This window comes from Procambarus clarkii, chromosome 74, assembly GCF_040958095.1.
Source record: "Procambarus clarkii isolate CNS0578487 chromosome 74, FALCON_Pclarkii_2.0, whole genome shotgun sequence".
Taxonomy (NCBI): Eukaryota; Metazoa; Arthropoda; class Malacostraca; order Decapoda; family Cambaridae; genus Procambarus; species Procambarus clarkii.
Window position 1 is genome coordinate 18,000,339 of NC_091223.1, and position 19,216 is coordinate 18,019,554.

Consider the following 19,216-nt stretch of genomic DNA (forward strand, 5'->3'; position numbering starts at 1 on the left):
TTTCAGCCCATGACATGTTGCCGAAGACAGTAGCCAAAGCATCAAACTTCCGAACGTCATGGGCACGAGCATAGAACACAGGCTGGCTAGACTTAAATAACCATACGAATGACCTGGGAGACCCGAGGCCTGGAACAGGGAACGAGAGAAACCGGATAAACCCGGTGAAACAATCTTGAGGTTATCTTGAGATGATTTCGGGGCTTTTTTTTTTTTAGTGTCCCCGCGGCCCGGTCCTCGACCAGGCCTCCACCCCCAGGAAGCAGCCCGTGACAGCTGACTAACACCCAGGTACCTATTTTACTGCTAGGTAACAGGGGCATAGGGTGAAAGAAACTCTGCCCAATGTTTCTCGCCGGCGCCTGGGATCGAACCCAGGACCACAGGATCACAAGTTCAGCGTGCTGTCCGCTCGGCCGACCGGCTCCCTGTAACAAAGCACAAGAAAGCTTACAAAACAGGGCAGAAGTGACATCCACCCGAAATGCAAGCTGAAGTGGCTTCCCCAGTGCCGTGCCGCACGATATGAGGCGACAGTATTCGGCATCAAATGACAGTACTGAAAAAGTCAAGAAAGGATAAAACAACCTGATCAGAAATAGTAGACAACCTACGAAGAGAGAGAAAAAGATGAAAAGAACGCCAAGACACTTCATACTGTGGCCTAAACGAAGCTCTCAGGTGGGACACCGTCAACGAAGCCACCTGATCACCATAGAGATGGTGATAAACCCGCATCAAAAAGACCAGATGCGAAGAATGGAGGAGAAAACCGAACCAGCCAGTGTACCGTACCGTTTCGATCTGTTGGAAGAGGCAGAGTCGTGAAATACACCGCGGGTTCGGACACCAAGTAAGCAGCGCCTGAAACCAAGGCTGGGTCCAGGGACACCAATGGGCTACTAGGACAACTCTCCCTTGGTAGGACTAGGTACATGGAGAAGTACAGGTAACCCCTGCCTCGATCAGTCCAGCTGAAAGGCGTCCATCGCAAAGGCTCCGGAGTCAGGGAAAGGCATATATTGGGAGATGGCATGACCACACTGACATGAAGAGGTCCACCTCTGCGAGCCCATACGACTGACAGAGCAAACTGAAGGAGTCGGTGCCGACCGTACATTCCGTGGACAGGGGAAATGAACCGAGACAGGCCGTTGGACACTTCCCGGATATAAACTACACGCAGAGCCAAACTCCGAGAAACCAGCAGACGAGCCCCTCAAAGTGACCAGCCCCAAAGAGGCAAGGACTGAAGGGAACCTCCGCGGTTCAGGCAATGAACCACCGGAGAACAGTCCGGTAGTTTGTAGGATGGTTGCTTGTTTGCTCATTTCCTTGGGATTGGAGGGTGTTCTGCTTCTCTGTTCGGTTTTCGATTGCAATTTTCTTACCATGTGGGGTTTGTTTTGTTATGCCTATCTTTCTGGGTGCATAACCCCGGTCGATGGCAGATAAGAAAGGGCCATTGCTCCCTGTGCCTCTCTGAGAGGGCCAGGTTCTGGCTCGTGGTCCCCTGTAGGCTGAACTCCTTTGACCAATGCCCTGGTCTAATGAATTGCAAATTAGCCCGGTAGCTCCCCCCAGAAAAAATGTTGGAGTTAAGGGTAGATGAAATAATTCTCACTAAATTGGTCATTAAGTTACTCCAATAGGCAATATCATGCTCTATATGGTAAGTTGTGAACTCATGCTTGGACCAGCATGACTTTCTATCTCATGCACTTAATACTCGTGAATTGAAATAAACTGCTAACAAGCAATATTTATTGGCTCACCTGTCCATTGCAGCCACCTGTTATCAGGTGACAGCACTGTTAGTGTAAACAGAGTCTGCTAGTTTAACTTGACTCATTTTCATCGTACTCACCACAATAGGAAAAGGCACAATTGAGGCATGACAAAAGAAGGCCATCAGAACACGGAGTAAGCAGATCAGGAAAAATGTTTCATCGACACTAAACACCTTATTTTTAGGCCACTCAGTCACCCCCCCCTTAGCTAAGTCTCCACAGCCACCCAAAAGAAACAGCAACAGAGAAAAGGATTACATGTGCCACAAGAGTGCCAGAAAGGCATTGGAGGTGACAAGGAAAGCACAGCCCCAATGGGGGGTAAACATCCAGAACCTGACTTCCAACTTATGAGGAAACTAGCAACAAGAAAGAGAGATGTCTCAATGTTACACACACTAACAATGAAAATGTGGAAAGTGGGAAAGACAGAACTTAGTAAAGGAGTAGTCTGTCCTCCAAATCTGCCCATACCAAAGCATGGGTTTTAGCATTTGTCATGGACTCTGGGTTACACCCCTCCTGCTCAGTTTAAATTAACTAGACTGTGTATAAGCCGGGAAACAAACAATTCTGTCCCACTGGTTCCAGTTAAGACAAAATGAATCAAATGCAAAGGAATCCTGAAACAGGAAAGACGAACAAACAGGCAGCTTTAAATTCCAAATATCCAAAGTTCTGGATGTTATGGTATCAACATCATCGTCTGAGTGTGGAGTGGCGATTTCAGCGCCATCTATGGGTCTGCACTCCAACTCCCCTAGTATTGGGCACTATGTAGACAATGCCATATGTTGGTGGTGGCGTGGTATTGGTGGAAAGTTCCCATTTCCTGCCCCAGTCAGAAGAGGAGGTCGATGTGGATGACCTCTGGTGGGTGGCGTATAAAGATCAGCGCCATCTAGGTTGTGGCTACAAGTCACAATGTCAAGTCCCTGGTGTACGAGTGTTATCCCCAGGGTTACCCAGTGTACTGTCCATCAGGCTAATGACGTTTTTATGTCCACAGAGGTGACATATGGGGGTGATTGAGCTGAGGAGGGCAGTTTATCTTGGGCAGTCCACGAACTCTTAGCTTGGTCCTGCGAGAAGACTAAATAAGCCGCCGTCGATCCGAACAGTGTGTTAGCTGCTGATATACGGTGTTGTTGAAGATCGACATACCCGGAATTGGCTTCCAAGAGTTAAGGAAGATAGTGATGTGTCTATTTGTGAAGTGCTGCTAGCAGGCTGCTAGCAGGCTGCTAGCAGGCTGCTAGAGGCTTCTACCAAGGTGTTTGCTACCCCTATGTATGATTGTTTTAGACCCCTGTCAGCTTGTTGCTTAAGCCCTCTGCCAGTGAGTATCTGGAGAGGGAAGAAGGGGTGTAGACACATCGTGATACTGTGTGGGTGGACTGGCCCATGTAGAAGGTGAACTCGCCAGTGTTTGCCAGTGGACAACGTACACCTGGAATGTGGGTTCACTGGGTATGACGAACACTGTAGTTGTGTTGTGCCCTGAGTGAAAGAGGCAATTTTGTACATACGTGTAGTAACAATCTATTATAATATATAAATAGTGGTGAAGGTAAATATATTGGTAAAGAAATAGTGTCTTGCATATCCCCCCCCTTTTTTTATGCATTGCACTACTGCTTGATACAGCCAGTTTCTTTAAAGCTTACTACCAACTTGAGGTCGGATATAGAAAAAGAGGTTATAACATCAAGAACCTGGTTACTGGCCCATAGTGACCGTAACAGATGCAAACACATCCATGTAAAAGGTGCCAAAGAAATAAAACTACCATGGAATGATGGCTAGTGCCTTTTCTATTGATTTCACTCTTAATATGTATTAACAACATTGAGAAGAGTGTTGGAACTGCCTGCCATCCACAGAATTGAGTTGAAGCATTTATTAAGGGTGGAATTTTAGCACACCAATTCTGAATTTCGATATTAGCAGCTTTGTACAACTACATAAGATTTACTATAATAGTTATAATATTGTGTAACATTTTTGGTGTATGTTAAAAAGTCATTCATAGGAGTACAAACTTTCACAAATTAATATGATGTGCCTATAAATCATCTTGGATAAAATTAATATGACAGTTAGGCTTTAAACATTTTAAATCGCATATCAAAAAGTTTTTGTCTAATTATTAAACATACTGTACCAGCAAATGTTGAAGCTGTTTGCTGGAGAGACTGAAGCATCCCTCGGGCGGCACCGTACTTCCTGGCCACAGTGTTGAGTGGCACCTCATGAACAAGCTCATGAAGGGCAAGAGCTGTATAAAATCTCTGATGCACAGCCAACTGCTTGGCTTGACGCTGCAACTATATGAGACACACATAAAGAACAGGTTTTCATATGTTGTTAACAACTACAGCAGAATTTATATTAAGAGAAAACTGTAAACTATAAAGAAAAAATTATAGATAGTTGTACAGAACATTAAATTATATGACACTATAAAACTAATATTGCATACTGTACAGGAATAATTATCAGCTAAACAGCTACCTTCATGACCAGTGCTCTATATAGACAGAATCCATACATAACTGAACGTCATATATATAACACTGGTATCCAAGAAAGAGTTGCTTAACTTGGGAAATTTCCCTGGGTAGGTACTGAGAGGGGCTCTCCTATATTTAACAGTTCATAGAAGGCGTTGTGTGTTAGTAGTGGCACCGGAGGAGTGTGATGGTGGGGGCTTCACCAAAATCCTGGTGAACTAGTGCCGTCATTAAAGAGGAATGTGGCAAGATGGTGTTTGGGATACTTGGCATAGTTTTAGGTTTTCAGTATTTGTTCATACCAAAGAATTTTCTGTGTGAACTTTGAGTTTCTGTGACCTCTATTTACCCATTTTAACTGGGCTTCACCAGTGTGTGTGTCGAGTATTATGACTCCATGAGTTTCCCCACCTCACTGAAGGAGAATGATTCTGGCACCTGCTTCCAGAAGGCACCGAGATTGTCACTGATGCCTGGTGTGTTGAATCTGGCCCTGGGAAACCTGTGCATTAGCTCTGGGGTCCCTAAGGGAGCCACTAGGAAAATGCTTTAAGAGTAATATTAAAAATTAAAAGATGAAGAGCATAAATAGAATAGGTCAACAGGAAGCTACTATACAGTACAGAGTCAATCTGGATTTCACAGAGAACTTTCAGGTGAATCCAGACCAAAATACAAATTCCATGGGGAAAATTCCATGTGATAATTAATCCATTATATTTATGAATGTTAACAAAACATCCAAATGTTAAACACCTGAACTGTATCACTAAATTTACCAACTACCATTCAAGTTTTGTAGTTTAAATCCCAAAATTATTTTCACATTGGAAATTTCGGTGAGCCACCAGACCTTTTTATACTGACCTTCTTGTTGACAGTGCCCTTCATGGCCCTCACGATGAAGCTCTCCTCCACACCCACCAGCTGAGCCACCCTCTTCATGTCTTCACTCAGGCTTTCCCAAATACTGAGAAATGATAACCAGTCCAGATTTGGCCATGCTGAACTGACATACACAGGTGTTACCTATGGAGTTGAATATTCAAAGACAGAGTACAAAATACAGTTCTAAAAATACAAAACATCATCTATCTTATCTAAAATTTATGTATTGAGATGAACAACACAATAATTTGTCTCAGAAGTAATGCTAACTTGTGATAAAGTTATAAAAATAAATAAAAATAAAACAAGAGCTAGGTTTGAGTGAATAAGGAAAGTACTCTTCGGAGAAACCTTAAACAGCCGTTTCCTAAAACGAGAGCCTACTGACTTCTGCTTAGGTTGTGCCACATTCAGGGCAGGGTGAGCAAACTGCAGGAAAATTTAATCCAAACCAAATTATAGAGGGAGAAGTAATTTGCAGAAATTGAATTGCTTTCCAGGCACAACTTTACAACACAGAGACTGCCAAACTGTACAATGGATATTTAACAACCCCCAATAGGTTATTACTTCTGACCGCAACCAATTGCCCGCACTGACACAACAAGAAACGCACAAGAAGGTGTGAGAAGTGAGTGAGAAGTGAGAAGGTGGTGGAGGCCAAGACCGTCAGTAGTTTCAAAGCATTATATGACAAAGAGTGCTGGGAAGACGGGACACCACGAGCGTAGCTCTCATCCTGTAACTACACTTAGGTAATTACACTTAGGTAATTACAAGACAACCTAACCACATTCCACCTAAATCCTAGGCTAAGAGAGGAACACCATCAAGCTCAGGACAGACAAGGATGGAAAGGTGGGGATCAGTAGGAACTTAAGGGTACTGTTCAGGAAAATGTTTTTTACACATGCCAGTAATAATGGGGTACATTTGTCTCTGTTAGATTACAACTATTTAGTGGAGGGGGAGGGAGGAGCCCCTCAATATATCAAAAGAGTGATATATTACTAAATAACCAACTAAGTTAAATGTGTACTCCATACCAAATAATAAATATCCTATAGTAGTAAATCCTGCATCAAACACCTGGAATCCAAGACAAGCTAACAAATCCAGCCATATTCATTAAATGCATTGTACTGTAAAGCTTATAAAGAACTGACCTGATAAATAATATGAAGTTCATTTTCCAATACAAAGCACTGTCTGGCACGATGAAGTTCACTAAATACATGCAGGCCTTCATCAGGGGAGAGGCCTGAGGCAAGTACTGCACATCCCAGCTGTGTCCTCAATGTATCGTACGGTGCCTTCAACCTCTTGTAACCTACAAAAGTTGAGCTAAAGATAGTATTAATTGATGAATAAAGTTAAAAGAATTGAATCTAAAGAAATTCCTTTGTCTTTTTGGCACCTCATTATCTACTTGAAGCTTCATGAACAGGTACTTCAGGGCAACCTTTAAATGTTGAACTTCTCAGACTTTCTCAGCATACTCAAAAGCAGGATCCAATATGTTGACCCACTCACATGAGCACCTTGGAGTTAAAGAATAACCCACTACTGTACATAGCAGACAGCCCAGGTAACCAAAAACCAGCTTTGAATAATATGAAATGTCATTTTCTGGGCGAGCCCTGGAGGCTCCCTGAAGCTATCCAGACAGATATGTGCTATATTACTTTGGGGTCATCAGTCACAGGAGTTCTTATGCCTACTGGGGACCATAAGCCAGAACCTGGCCTCTTCAGAGGTGCAGGGAGCAATGGCCAATGAGCACTTTATCTTTAAAGTATGTCATAATTGCTATTGACCTGGAAAGGACCCCAGAAAGGTAGGCGAATCAAAACAGGTCACTCTCTGGTTAACCTGGACAATCTACATCCTAAAAGATCAAAATATCTCCCCTACAGAGAAACCAAACAAGCAACACTTCATGCAACTAGCACTCCAGCTCGTTAGCAATATGGGGGGGGGGGGGGAGAGGGAGATGAATTTTGCAGTTTTGATGAAAACTGCAGACCAGAAGGAGGGAGGGAGGGTGTCAGGGAGCCTACGGGGCTCACCCAGAAAAGGAAATTTCATTATATTCAATGCTGATTTTATGTGGGGAGCCCCGTCGGTTCCTGAAGCTAATTACCCAAAGATAAGTAAAAGCAGGGACTTACCCCGGAGGCGACAGTACAGTACTGCAGGTGTCAAGATGAGGAAGAGACAAACGGCCGCGACAGGTGCCTCAAACCCACACACAGCCGCGAAAGGTGCCCCAAAGCCACACACGGCCAGGAAGGAACAGGAACATTCACGAGATACCTGAACCCTGCTCGACCTCCAATACCCCACGCCCAAATGTCGACACAAGACATGTTATCTTGAGATGATTTCGGGGCTTTTTAGTGTCCCCGCAGCCCGGTCCTCGACCAGGCCTCCACCCCCAGGAAGCAGCCCGTCACAGCTGACTAACACCCTGGTACCTATTTTACTGCTAGGTAACAGGGGCATAGGGTGAAAGAAACTCTGCCCATTGTTTCTCGCCGGCGCCTGGGATCGAACCCAGGACCACAGGATCACAAGTCCAGCATGCTGTCCGCTCGGCCGACCAGCTCCCTTGCTGTTGATGTTACCAAAAACCGCTGCGAGAGCAGCATACTTCCTAACATCATGGGCACACGGCTTGACCGCAGGCTAGACTTGATGTTACTGCAGACAACCTGAGACACACGAGCCCTGGAACAGGGAACCAGGGAAACCAGATCAACCCAGAAAGTGTCCACGGTCACAGAACCAGTGGACTGCAAGTAGCAGCGTAAAGCGGCGTGTTGTGTGCATCACAGAACATGTGATGCACCCCTGGCCTAACCATAAAGCATACACAACCAACGGACCCCTCCAGAAGCCATCAGTCTCATTCTTCGCCAGAATAGAAGGCTGCAAACGAACAAAACGACCACCTGGACCAGATGAACAGAACTCCCGACATTGGAGGAGAGCACAAAGCTCCCCAAACCGACCCCCAGAGGCCAAGGCCAGCAAAAACAAGGCCTTCCAAAAGCAATCTCTAACAGAAGGGTCCAAAAAAAAGTGAGGAGGAGAAGAAAGAAAAGAAAGCTCTTGGTCCAAAGACCAAGAAAGCTCAGGCGGCGGATGAGCAGACCGGAGGTGAAAAAAAGCACGAAAGGACATCCGAGAGGAAGGAAACCCCTGGAAGGACGAATCTGAGGAACCTAAGGGCACTCAGGAACAAACCCGGGAGTGGCGGGCCATATCTAACTCAAATTCCTACGTGCTCATTTGTTAAGAATTTTAATTTTTAGACTTCCCCAGTAAATATTCTGCTTATCCAGATATCTGGCTTATCCAGTGTGGGGGGTTGTTTCATTATAGTCCTGACAAGTGAGTGGTAGACAGAAGTAAACTGCCTGAAACAAACCTAACCTAGGACCCACAAACAGAAAACAAGACACCCCTTTCAATTTTGCTAGTCGCTTTGATTTACAGTACATCATAATGTGACACTAGGGTTATATATATCTAAATCCAATGTACTATTCAAGAGGACAGGTTGCACTACTGTACTTGCATTAAGACACATTCCTATGTTAATTTTACCATGTTCTAAAGAAGACAGTTTGCCTTCATTCTCCATCTCGTAAGTAAAATTGAGTGCTGTATTTTGCTTGAAAGCTTACTTAAGCAGTAGCAAGCATTCCATGTCAGGTACCTGCAACAATGTATCATCAACATACATATAACAGATGTCAGGATTAAGGTTCAGATCACCTATCAGTTTTTCCTCAATGGAACAGATACAACAATTTTCAAATAGGAAACGAGGGGGGGAAAACCCCTGGTGATGCCTCTGCCTGTCTATATACAATACCATCAGGGTTCAAGCAAGGCGCCTACTTGGTATATGTTTCGAGTAATCATTACATCTAAAGGTTTTAGGTTCACGTATACGGGTTCAAAAGTTGAATCGACACACAATACTGACTGTATATGTCCATTTGAACGTGACCTGATCCTGTTCACATACTTATCAGATGCCCCACACTAGACACCTTGTGTAAGTACCCCCACACACACACACTTACCATCAATCTAATTTGTTTATTAATTCTTTAGATACTTTAAATACCAAAAATATCATTGTATTTTAAGCAGGAATCATGCCAACAATCTGAGAGAGGGTTAGATACTAACAGATCTACACAGATATACAGATAGACAATCAGACATACTGTTGCAGAAATTATGTAAAACAAGGGACTACAGTCATGAGTGACCTCAAGCAGCACCTGTGGCAAGCTTGCCATCTCCACATTTATGCAGTTGGTGAATAAAACTTCTTGAGAGTCTGGGTCTTTCCTTGGGAAGGGTAGGACATTGTCTGAAGGAACAACCAAGTGGTAATGCTCAGAAAAAACTGGTATATCCTTCAGTACCAGCAGTGAGGATCAGGCAATTTATCAAAACAACAAACCTGACAAACTCGTTCTCCTCCAAAAAGGCAATGCAGCTGACAATGGAATTCTGCGAATTTGGTTGGGAGCCTTCAGCAGCGGTGTGAAGTGAAGCAGCCAGGAGTGTACACTTGCAGTAGCTGTCAACCTCATGTGAAGTGCTTGCTACACCACTGACAATTACCTGCGATTTAAGGAAACATTATATACCGTATACCTGATATAACAAATTTCCAGTCAACAACTGAATGCCATTTTAACTGATAACAGCGATAGGAACATGCTAGAAACGTAATTATGAAAAGATTAATATACTGTGCTTCCTCAGATTACAATGTATTAATATTACTAGTTGTGTTATAGAGTACTGCACTTTATCCTACCATTCAAGTGATTCATTAGCATACTGTCTGGCAGCAATTGAATTGTCATGTGAAAAATTACCATTTAAATTTATGAAAGTTTTATTATTATATATTATATCATATATCTACAGTGATAACAATTATATCTTGTTATTCAATACAATCAATATAATACACAGTATTTTACTAGGTGAGTATTGTATCTACTAGATGAGTACAGTGCTGTTAATTATTCATTCTTCACATTTAGTATAACATTTAAATTACTGTACTGTCAACACAGTTATCTTTTCTTTTTAATGGTCAAGTGAAATGAAATGTATTTTGGCTGTTCTCCAAGCCAGAAGACAAATGGTCTGACCCAAGTTTCAACTCACTCACCAACCTGGCTCTAGATGTTTTTCTTCCTATTGTGACAAGGAACTTTGCAAATGGTTTTTCCATTTAGGAGCCCTTGTCAGAAATAGAGACAAGGGGAGTAGCACAAGTAAATGCTGGATGAACCAAAGCAAGGAAAACAACAGAGAAAGGTCTGAATTGAGCATAAGTCTGCATCACAAAAGCCTAGAAATCCACTTTGTAAGAGAGAGGAGGCTCACCTCCTGCACTACCATCCACAACTGTAGAGTGCAAAAGCTGGTACCACGAGGCATATGTTCAGGGGTGCAGAAGCAGCCTGAAATGCTGCAGCCCAGGAGGGCAGCTTAGCCAGCACAGATGTACAGTAACAACAAATATCACACATCAGTGGATGAAAAAACCTGAACCTAGTAGATAAAATGACAATGGCCACAGGAATGTCTGTCAGAGTCTGAAACAATGACATGCATTACTGAAAGTGGCAAGCATAAGCATCTGTGATCGAGAAAGAAGGCATCACAAAATAACCAACAAAATAAAAAAGCCAAAAAGGCCACCTTGAGTCAATGGGAGTCTGGCCATTTGATCTGTAAATAAGTGACCCTATGCATCAGATACAAGTGAAGTGAAGCCAACTCCTGCACATAACTTTGTATAGAAATTACAGTGAACTTAATCAACTCTTGTCAACAGGTCTGGCATGAAAACTAAATCCCATGGCAACCCAGCCACTAGATCAACTCGAGAAGAGAAGCCCCAGAAAGGGGGACACCCTAACCCTCAGAGAAGCTAACTCTGGTGAGGAAATAGGAAAATGCTAGCGGATGCCAGGGAAGGTAACCCCCTGAAGCAAAGTCAGCAGGAACTAGTTGACCAGACTATATATATATGACTATATAGCAGCAGGAAGTAATCTACTAAGGACACGGCAAATCAGATGCAAATCACACACAATTGTGAAGTGTAATGAAAAAATAAAGACTTGATTCTATCATTGGCCTACCAGGAACAAGGACCAGAATACTGTTCCATCATTGAAGCAACAAAGATGAGTCACAGACATCACACACTAGGGGGGAAAAGCCCAGCCAAAAGGCTGAAAGAGGAACACAAAATTCAAAGCACTCAGATAAATGTTTGATACAAATACCGAACAAAACTCAAAACAATTCAAATGCAAAAATTTAACCCTCTTACTTATTCTTTGAACCACTAGATGACAGCAATACTCCATCAAGGGGTCAGGTGTCATCCAGCCAATCATTCTTTTGACTGATGCCCTGTTGTCTATCAGGCAGCTCCCTAAGGCAATGTTTATTTGCCTAGTGACTGGTGTTTCTGTTGATTTTTAGTTTAGTGTGTGTTACATGTCTTATTATGATTTTTGCGAGTGTATTTCCTAGTCAATTTGCATGTATTATGGTTTTTAGGTCTAGTTCAGCTGTGGTTTCAGGTTTATCTTCACTGATGATATGCTGTTCGTCAAAGGTTCCATACAAACTGTTATCTTTTCTGATGCAGGTGATTCCTCCTTGAGATGGCTCGTCCAATCTAACATTATCTAAGGTGATGCCTTGAGAATTGGTACCCAAGTGAAATCTGTATAAGGAAGTGACATAATTAGTAGTAGTTTAGTACAACATTTGGCATCCACTCATTTGGATGTGGAACCAGAGTTTATGTTCAGGTAGCATTTATGAACTGCAGTATCTTGAGTTACTTTGGTATCATGCACCTAGAGCTGGCATATGCAGTGAGTGAGATTTCTTCTCAGTGTTGTTAAGGCATGGGCCCTTCCTTGTGTTCATCATGGAACAAATAACTTGGGGAGACCTGCTTATCTATAATTGTTTATGCATGCACTTGACTTTTTGCACATGACATTAAGATTGGTTGATCAGACCACCAACCAGGAAGCCTGGTAAGAGACAAGGCCATGGGGACATTGATTCCCAGAACCAGCACAAGGTAAGGTAATGTATAATGTATATATTTTACCGTTTTTAAGGAGTCTCTTGTGCTTTGACTTTGCTTGCAGAAATAGAACTACTAAGCATAACCCCCCACTTTGGAACAACAAAGTCCAGAAAAACACCAACCACACTAAGCTAACAGAAACATTCATCCTTGCAGAGGAGTAGTGATGCGTTGAGTGTCATGTATACACGTCAGGTGGCAGGCAGGCAGACATGGCTCCAGGTGACCCAAGCTGCCATCTGGTGGTTTACTTCAGTGCTAGCTCATGGTTTACAGACATTGTGCAAATTACATCTTTCTTGTTTCCAACTTCTCTCTCTTTAATAAAAATATGTAGTTGGTTTTACTTCACCTGTATTTCTCAGCAGTTTTACTGTTTTGGAAGAGTTTCAGATCATCTTGTCTTTATGAGCACACCAGATTCTGGTCCTGGTATTTGGTAGGCCTGTGTAAGTCAAGACCTGGTAGCTTTGTGGACATCTCTGTGGTACTAGTGCTAATGCACCAGAGAACTACTGAGGCCAACCAAGTAGTTTCATTACATCCAATGATTGATTTTTGATAGCTCATGTTTTTATGTATGTGTGTGTGTTTGCTTTTTGCACAGGGAGCCAGTCGGCCGAGCAGACAGCACACTGGATTGTGATCCTGTGGTCCCGGGTTCGATCCCGGGCGCCGGCGAGAAACAATGGGCAGAGTTTCTTTCACCCTATGCCCCCTGTTACCTAGCAGTAAAATAGGTACCTGGGTGTTAGTCAGCTGTCACGGGCTGCTTCCTGGGGGTGGAGGCCTGGTCGAGGACCGAGCCGCGGGGACACTAAAGCCCCGAAATCATCTCAAGATAACCTCAAGATAACCTGTGTTGTGTGTGTAAAAACCTGTGTTGGTTTTCATGGGCTAGTGCTTTGAAGAGCAGGCAGAGACCAGAAACTGCACATAAGTAATGCTAGAAAACCCACCTCAGAAAGAAAAGGGAACCAGACCACACATCCTGTCCTAAACCCTGCAACACCTGAAGAGGGAAAAAACAGAGAAGACATAATAATCACACAAATTTTTTAGAGGAATTGACAGTGCAGACAAAGATACTGGTTAGCATGGGTGGTACATGAAAAAGGGGACCTAGGTGGAAACTAGGCACCCAAATAAACCACAGATAGAATCAGATATGTCAGAGTAAAGTAATAAACAAATTGGAATACATAAAGAAGTCTTAAAGGTTTACACACAGGACCAGAGATGAAGCTCAAATCCCATCAGTACAATTTGGTGAGTACTATACATCCTGCTAATCCTACAAGTTGTAATCCTACAATGTAAGCCCCAGAAACCTGTGAGGATAATGGTATGTTTACACTCCACTTAAGACAATCTAAGCCCCAGGAGTGTCCACTACAAGGCCCCCAACAAACCTAGGGAAGAAGCAATATGCACCCTCAGCATAAAAGGGGATTAGTTGAAGGTACTGGAATGTATCCCATGTCTATGGACGAAACCCCCAGTTAAATCTCCCTGCTACCCTAACTCTCTTATAATGACCCATATGCACTACATATATATATGTAAAGCACATGACCACCACATATATTCTAATGGTGGTCAGCGCAGTTAATTTACTAGCTATTAGTTAATTTTCCTCATTATTCAAATGATCGTTTGTAGGGGGGGGTATTCAAGTGGACTGTACTGATCTATTTTTGTATAATTGCAAATAGTCACTCGGTGGCAGATTAAGCCCTGCCTATCTGCCCCACCTATGTGCTGACAACACCTGCTAATATTCTTGTCATGGTAGGGTATAGGTCAACAAGAGCCATGAGTGTGTATCATATTGTGTGCCGAGTAACCATACGTTTATCATTTGGGGAGCAACAGAGACTCCCACGCTCAGAAATTATACATTATTCATTCAAATCCAAGTCTACATTTTCTTTTAAACGAATCTGGTTCAAGATGCCTTCACTAAATACCTCTAATATTGCTCTCTTCATGCTAGTGGTGAGATATGCATCACATTGAAGACAAGAGGTAATGGGTTGAAGTGTAGAACTCAGGAGAAGCTTGGCTTTATGAGTTTCTCCTTCTCTGCAAATTAAGATGCTTTCACCTGTAAATAAAATGAATGGGAGATTATGAACTATATCTTGTCCAAAATAAATGCAATAGAATAAGTACTCCTGAGTTCTATGAGGTAATGCAATTACCTCACCTGTGGACCCTGACAACCACATTCTTACATGTGGACCTACAACAAAATAGATCAAGCTATCAAAACTGACAGTAGCCATTGCTGCAACAAATATATATACTGTATATTAAAAATGTGAAAAGCCTTGTTTTGCTATTTTCTGTTAAAAATACTTGGACAGTAAATGGTAACTGGAGACATTTAGTGCAACACACTCAGAAGTGGTTCATATTTTACTAGAGTGCAATATAATACTAGACCTATGGATCCCTTTAAATTCTTCCATGGACCTACAGGTGGGAATCAATGCCTTAGGGAATTGCACCAGGACTCTGAGACTCACTTGAGTTACATAACCATGATAAAGACAGAGGCTCACAAATGCCGCCATATAGGTAGAGACCAACAGCCGCTGCCACATGGGTATAGGTCTACTGCCAAAAAGGCATGGGTCTATCACATGGGCATAGGTCTACAGTGGCTTCCACAATGGCATTAAGAATGCAGCCCCTACATTTGACAGGGAGAATGATGGCAGTAACAGGAACTAAAAACTGACAAATCTCAACATGTGAAACTCGTAGCAGCAATGGCCAGCCCTGAGATATACAGACCTGTAGACAGTGGGTAATAGCAACCCAGACCATCTGTGTAAACAGGCACTCTTGCCAGGCACAAGGAAAGTGTCGCAATGACACTCACACCTGATTCACTTAGCGAAGGAAAGCATATAAAACTGCTGGAAAAGAAAGAATTACTCATGAGACCCAAGTTAGTGTTACATATCCAAGGATTGGTCGGATGTAGGCTGTACAAACTTTCTTGCAAGAATCACTGTTTAGGTTACTGAATGGCATTCCAATATTTGCCTTGCCAATTTTCCATATACTGTTGATGGTATTCCATTTACATGTACTGCTGGTGGTGTAAGTGCTTCAGTTACATCTACTTCCAAGCCTTTTTCTCATCATGATACCTGTAGCTGCCTACCTAAGATGGAGGCTGTGTCTGCCCTCCTCTTCCAAATTTTCATTTGTATTTACTATGGTTAAACTAACAGTCATTTGTGTACCCACTCATGCAGCATATGAAGGTCTTTCTAGAGTATTTTACAGCCTTTCTCAGCTTTCATCCTTATCATTAGTTTTGCATTACTTGCAAACATTAACATGTAAGAACTCAACCATTCTGGAAGTTTTAACAAAGATTTGGAAAAGCAATATGCTCAGGATCGAGCTCTGAGGAACTCTGCTTACAAAATAAAAACTCATACAGTACTGTGTAAACACGAATACACTCGCCTTCAGTGTCAACGCCTTTTCGGCCAGCTCGACCAATCATCTGCTTGTAGGTGAGACTGTCAAGAATGACCCCACCAAAGACAGGTGACCTGATGATAACCCGTCTTGCAGGTAAGTTGACTCCAGAAGACAGAGTTGAGGTGGCGATGAGAACTCGTATTGACCCCGTACGAAATCCTCCTTCAATAATGTCACGTTCATCAAAGGTTAAACCTGAAAATTTCCACATAGTGTTTTACATTCTTATTCATGATTATTTATTTACTATTTTAAGCATATAAAAACATAATCAAGTATGGAAAAATTATTCATAGAAAGGTGTGAAAAACAAGGTAGTAGTACAGCAGCAAAATTGTAAACAAAAATTACGAGTTGAGAATAATGAAATGCCTCTTCCTGGGAGGCGTCTTGATAGCAGCTTCCCTTGTTTACAGCACTGGCACTGTAGGATAATCTTAGACATGCCAGGCTTCTGTGATAATCTGTGCCTAGCAGAACAAAGCACCATTTCCCACCAACTTTCCCCTCTCTATAAGACTGGGAGCAAGAGGGGATCAAAGATCTACTCACTACCCCTAAGTCACAAAACATCACAAAAACTCCTCCAAGAAATGATTGATAAACAAGTGATCTACAAGCCCTACAAGCAAGTGATCCAACAACTTTTGCAACTTTCCTACCAGCCTCCAGGTGCACGCATGGCGCCTCAAGCCATCAGTCAGTTATTCACTTCATTATTTTGTCGGCACCGAGCTGGACTATCCACTTCTGCTTGGGACCACTTTTACTGTTTTCAGTTACACATCAAATCGTTTTGGGTTTAGTCCTGTGTTGTTTGTTGTTGTTTTAGATTCAGCTACTCGGAACAAAATTTCCATGCAGCACGAGCTATACCGAGCTCTTAATAGTCCTGTGATCTGCCTAAGCTTTATTATAGGGCCACCTTCCCTAGCACCAAAGGCAAAAACCATAAACCACCCAATGATGGTTTATGGTGTATCTGAGGTTTCTGAGGTTACCTTCTCATGTTTTCTGTGTCCTCCTTTGGGGATCACCATTCAAGACATTCCTTCTTCCATCAGGACTTGGTGACAGACAGGAGGGCTATGGTTGGAAGTTGTAATTAGTGCAAGCCTGAAATTTGCCAGCCTGGTTTTTCCCTTGTGCAGAGTTTGGCTCAGACCATTGTTGTGGTTTTTCCGGTTCCACCCAGTTTGCCTCCATTGGGACCATTTGGGTTCTGCTTACTGCCCATCAGCTTTTGCTTCATTGGTTTCCTCTTAGGGCTTGCTGGGGTCTGGTTCTGTGGCATCTTACTTTCCTGTTGCTCAACGTTTCAAAGATGCCTAGACCCTGGGTTGGTGTTTGGTGATAAGTGCTCACCAGACCTTCCAGGGTTATTGGGCAGGTCATCTCCATCAGTCATACAGTATAGTGCACAAGTGTGCTGCATTGTGGCAAGCCACGTGGAGGGTTCATCTTCCTTTGGGTTTTGTTCTCTGGCTCCAGTTTGATTGATCTCCAGTGGTTTATTTTCTGAATTGCAGGGGGTTTGCTTTGGTCCTTCCCTATTTGGAACTCCAGGAAACCTACCATCAAGATCTTGACCTAGGACAAAGTCTCAAGACACCATCAACAAACCATCTTGGAGAAAACCTTGAAACACAGCTGAAGCCAATAACATTATTCAGTGTCACACAAATGATGAGTGATCATGCCATTAAGCAAAGCCTAAAAGCAATGAGCCATTTATGCTGACAACTGTCTTCAGGAAGTTCAGTCACCATTGTCTCTCTCTTCAATAGTTAAATTGCATGACCAATTTTTAAAAACTGCTCGTTACTGTGAGGACAAAGGCAACAAGAGTTTTTCATGTAACATGAGTTTAGATGGACCACAAAGACCTATATATATATTCAGCAAAAATCCATGGGGACAAAGCTCAGAAATCACTGCTGAATGACAGCCTGTAAAGTCTTATTTCTATGCTACTTAGGTTTATATTGGACTGACTACAATAGTTTCTGAAAAAAATTCAAGTTATATGCTACGTAGCAACTAACGGTTGGTTTGAAATGAAAACCCATCAAGTCATGGCCACCAACAATAATTTTCAAGCAGTTTATATAAAAAAAAAAAATAATTCGTAAATTATGAATTATAAATTCTCTGAAGGTACATACAGTATGTAAACTCACCTGCATGATGAAAAGCTGCTCCAAAAGAAATAGATCGAGCTAAAATGTCATCCAATCCAACAGGGCATTTACGGAGAGCTTCCATTACCCTCCCTATGCCGGTTGAGTCCAAGCAATCTCTTAATTTCCCGCTGAGCTCAGGTGGATATGGGCTGTTTGCCTTTCCTGTGAGTAAGAATAACTGTTGTTTTTGGTTATGTTAATATAAAAGAATATAAAAGTATGAATTACATTTAAAGTGAAATTACAATAAATCAGGTTTCAATGAATATGAAAGACACGGGTGCTCCCTATGGTAAGGTCATTGAATGTATCAATGAACTGATGAAGTTCTGAAATATATTTGCTATTCTAACATGATTTACTATTACTTGGATCCTGTAAATATTTCATAGATCCTGCCTGCATATAAATGTACTATTTCTTTCATAACTTGCACTTAAGCCTTGTGCTGTTCCAAGTTCTTACCCTGGATTTTGGGCTGCAAGCCTGGTGCTTCCTACCTGTACAGTTAGTGTAAGCCTGGCTGTTCCCAGGTTGTATTCCATCTGCCTAACAGCCTGGCTGTTCCCAGGCTGTCAACAGCTGTCTGTGGAGAATCCCTGTGAAGTTTTGTCTTCCTCTGTCCTTGAGGTGGCCATGACATCTCAACTCTTCACTGGGTTTGTTCTAGATTTTCTACCATTGTTTATGTAAGGTGTTATTTTACGGCTTCTTCAAGAAGTGCCAGACCAACCGGGCTGTGGTGGATGTGTGGGCCTGCGGGCTGCTCCAAGCAACGGCCTGTTGAACCAGGCTCTCACAAGTCAAGCCTGGCCTCAGGTCGGGACTGGGGAATAGAAGAACTCCCAGATCCCCATCAAGCAGGTATACAACAGATGCATAAATGGGATCTTTCCTTCAAGTATCCTCTATATATATATTATGTGATACTTTTCTCATCTCCCATACTAAAAATATATTTGAGTGTTTTTTCTTTTAGATGATCCCAGTAATTTAGTGGATATCCCAGTGGATATTGTGTGATACACAATCGCACAAAAGTGCAATGTTAGTGCAACCAATCTGCTTTTTTACCTTTGCTTTGTTACCTCCCTTCTGGAGTTAGGCTATATATGCTGATTTAAGTGCATCTGGAATCTCACCAGTACACCTATCTATGATTTCTCT

General features: G+C 42.5%; 1 protein-coding gene across 1 annotated transcript in view; it reads right to left on the minus strand.

Moving 5' to 3' along the window:
- LOC123767390 (DNA polymerase theta) overlaps positions 1-19,216 on the minus strand; it is a 99,199-nt gene that overhangs the window by 44,837 nt on the left and 35,146 nt on the right. Inside the window, 8 exon segments of the mRNA XM_045757055.2 lie at positions 3,955-4,117; positions 5,171-5,332; positions 6,358-6,486; positions 6,488-6,521; positions 9,678-9,841; positions 14,330-14,466; positions 15,849-16,061; positions 18,047-18,211. Coding sequence (XP_045613011.2) covers positions 3,955-4,117; positions 5,171-5,332; positions 6,358-6,486; positions 6,488-6,521; positions 9,678-9,841; positions 14,330-14,466; positions 15,849-16,061; positions 18,047-18,211 — 1,167 coding nt within the window.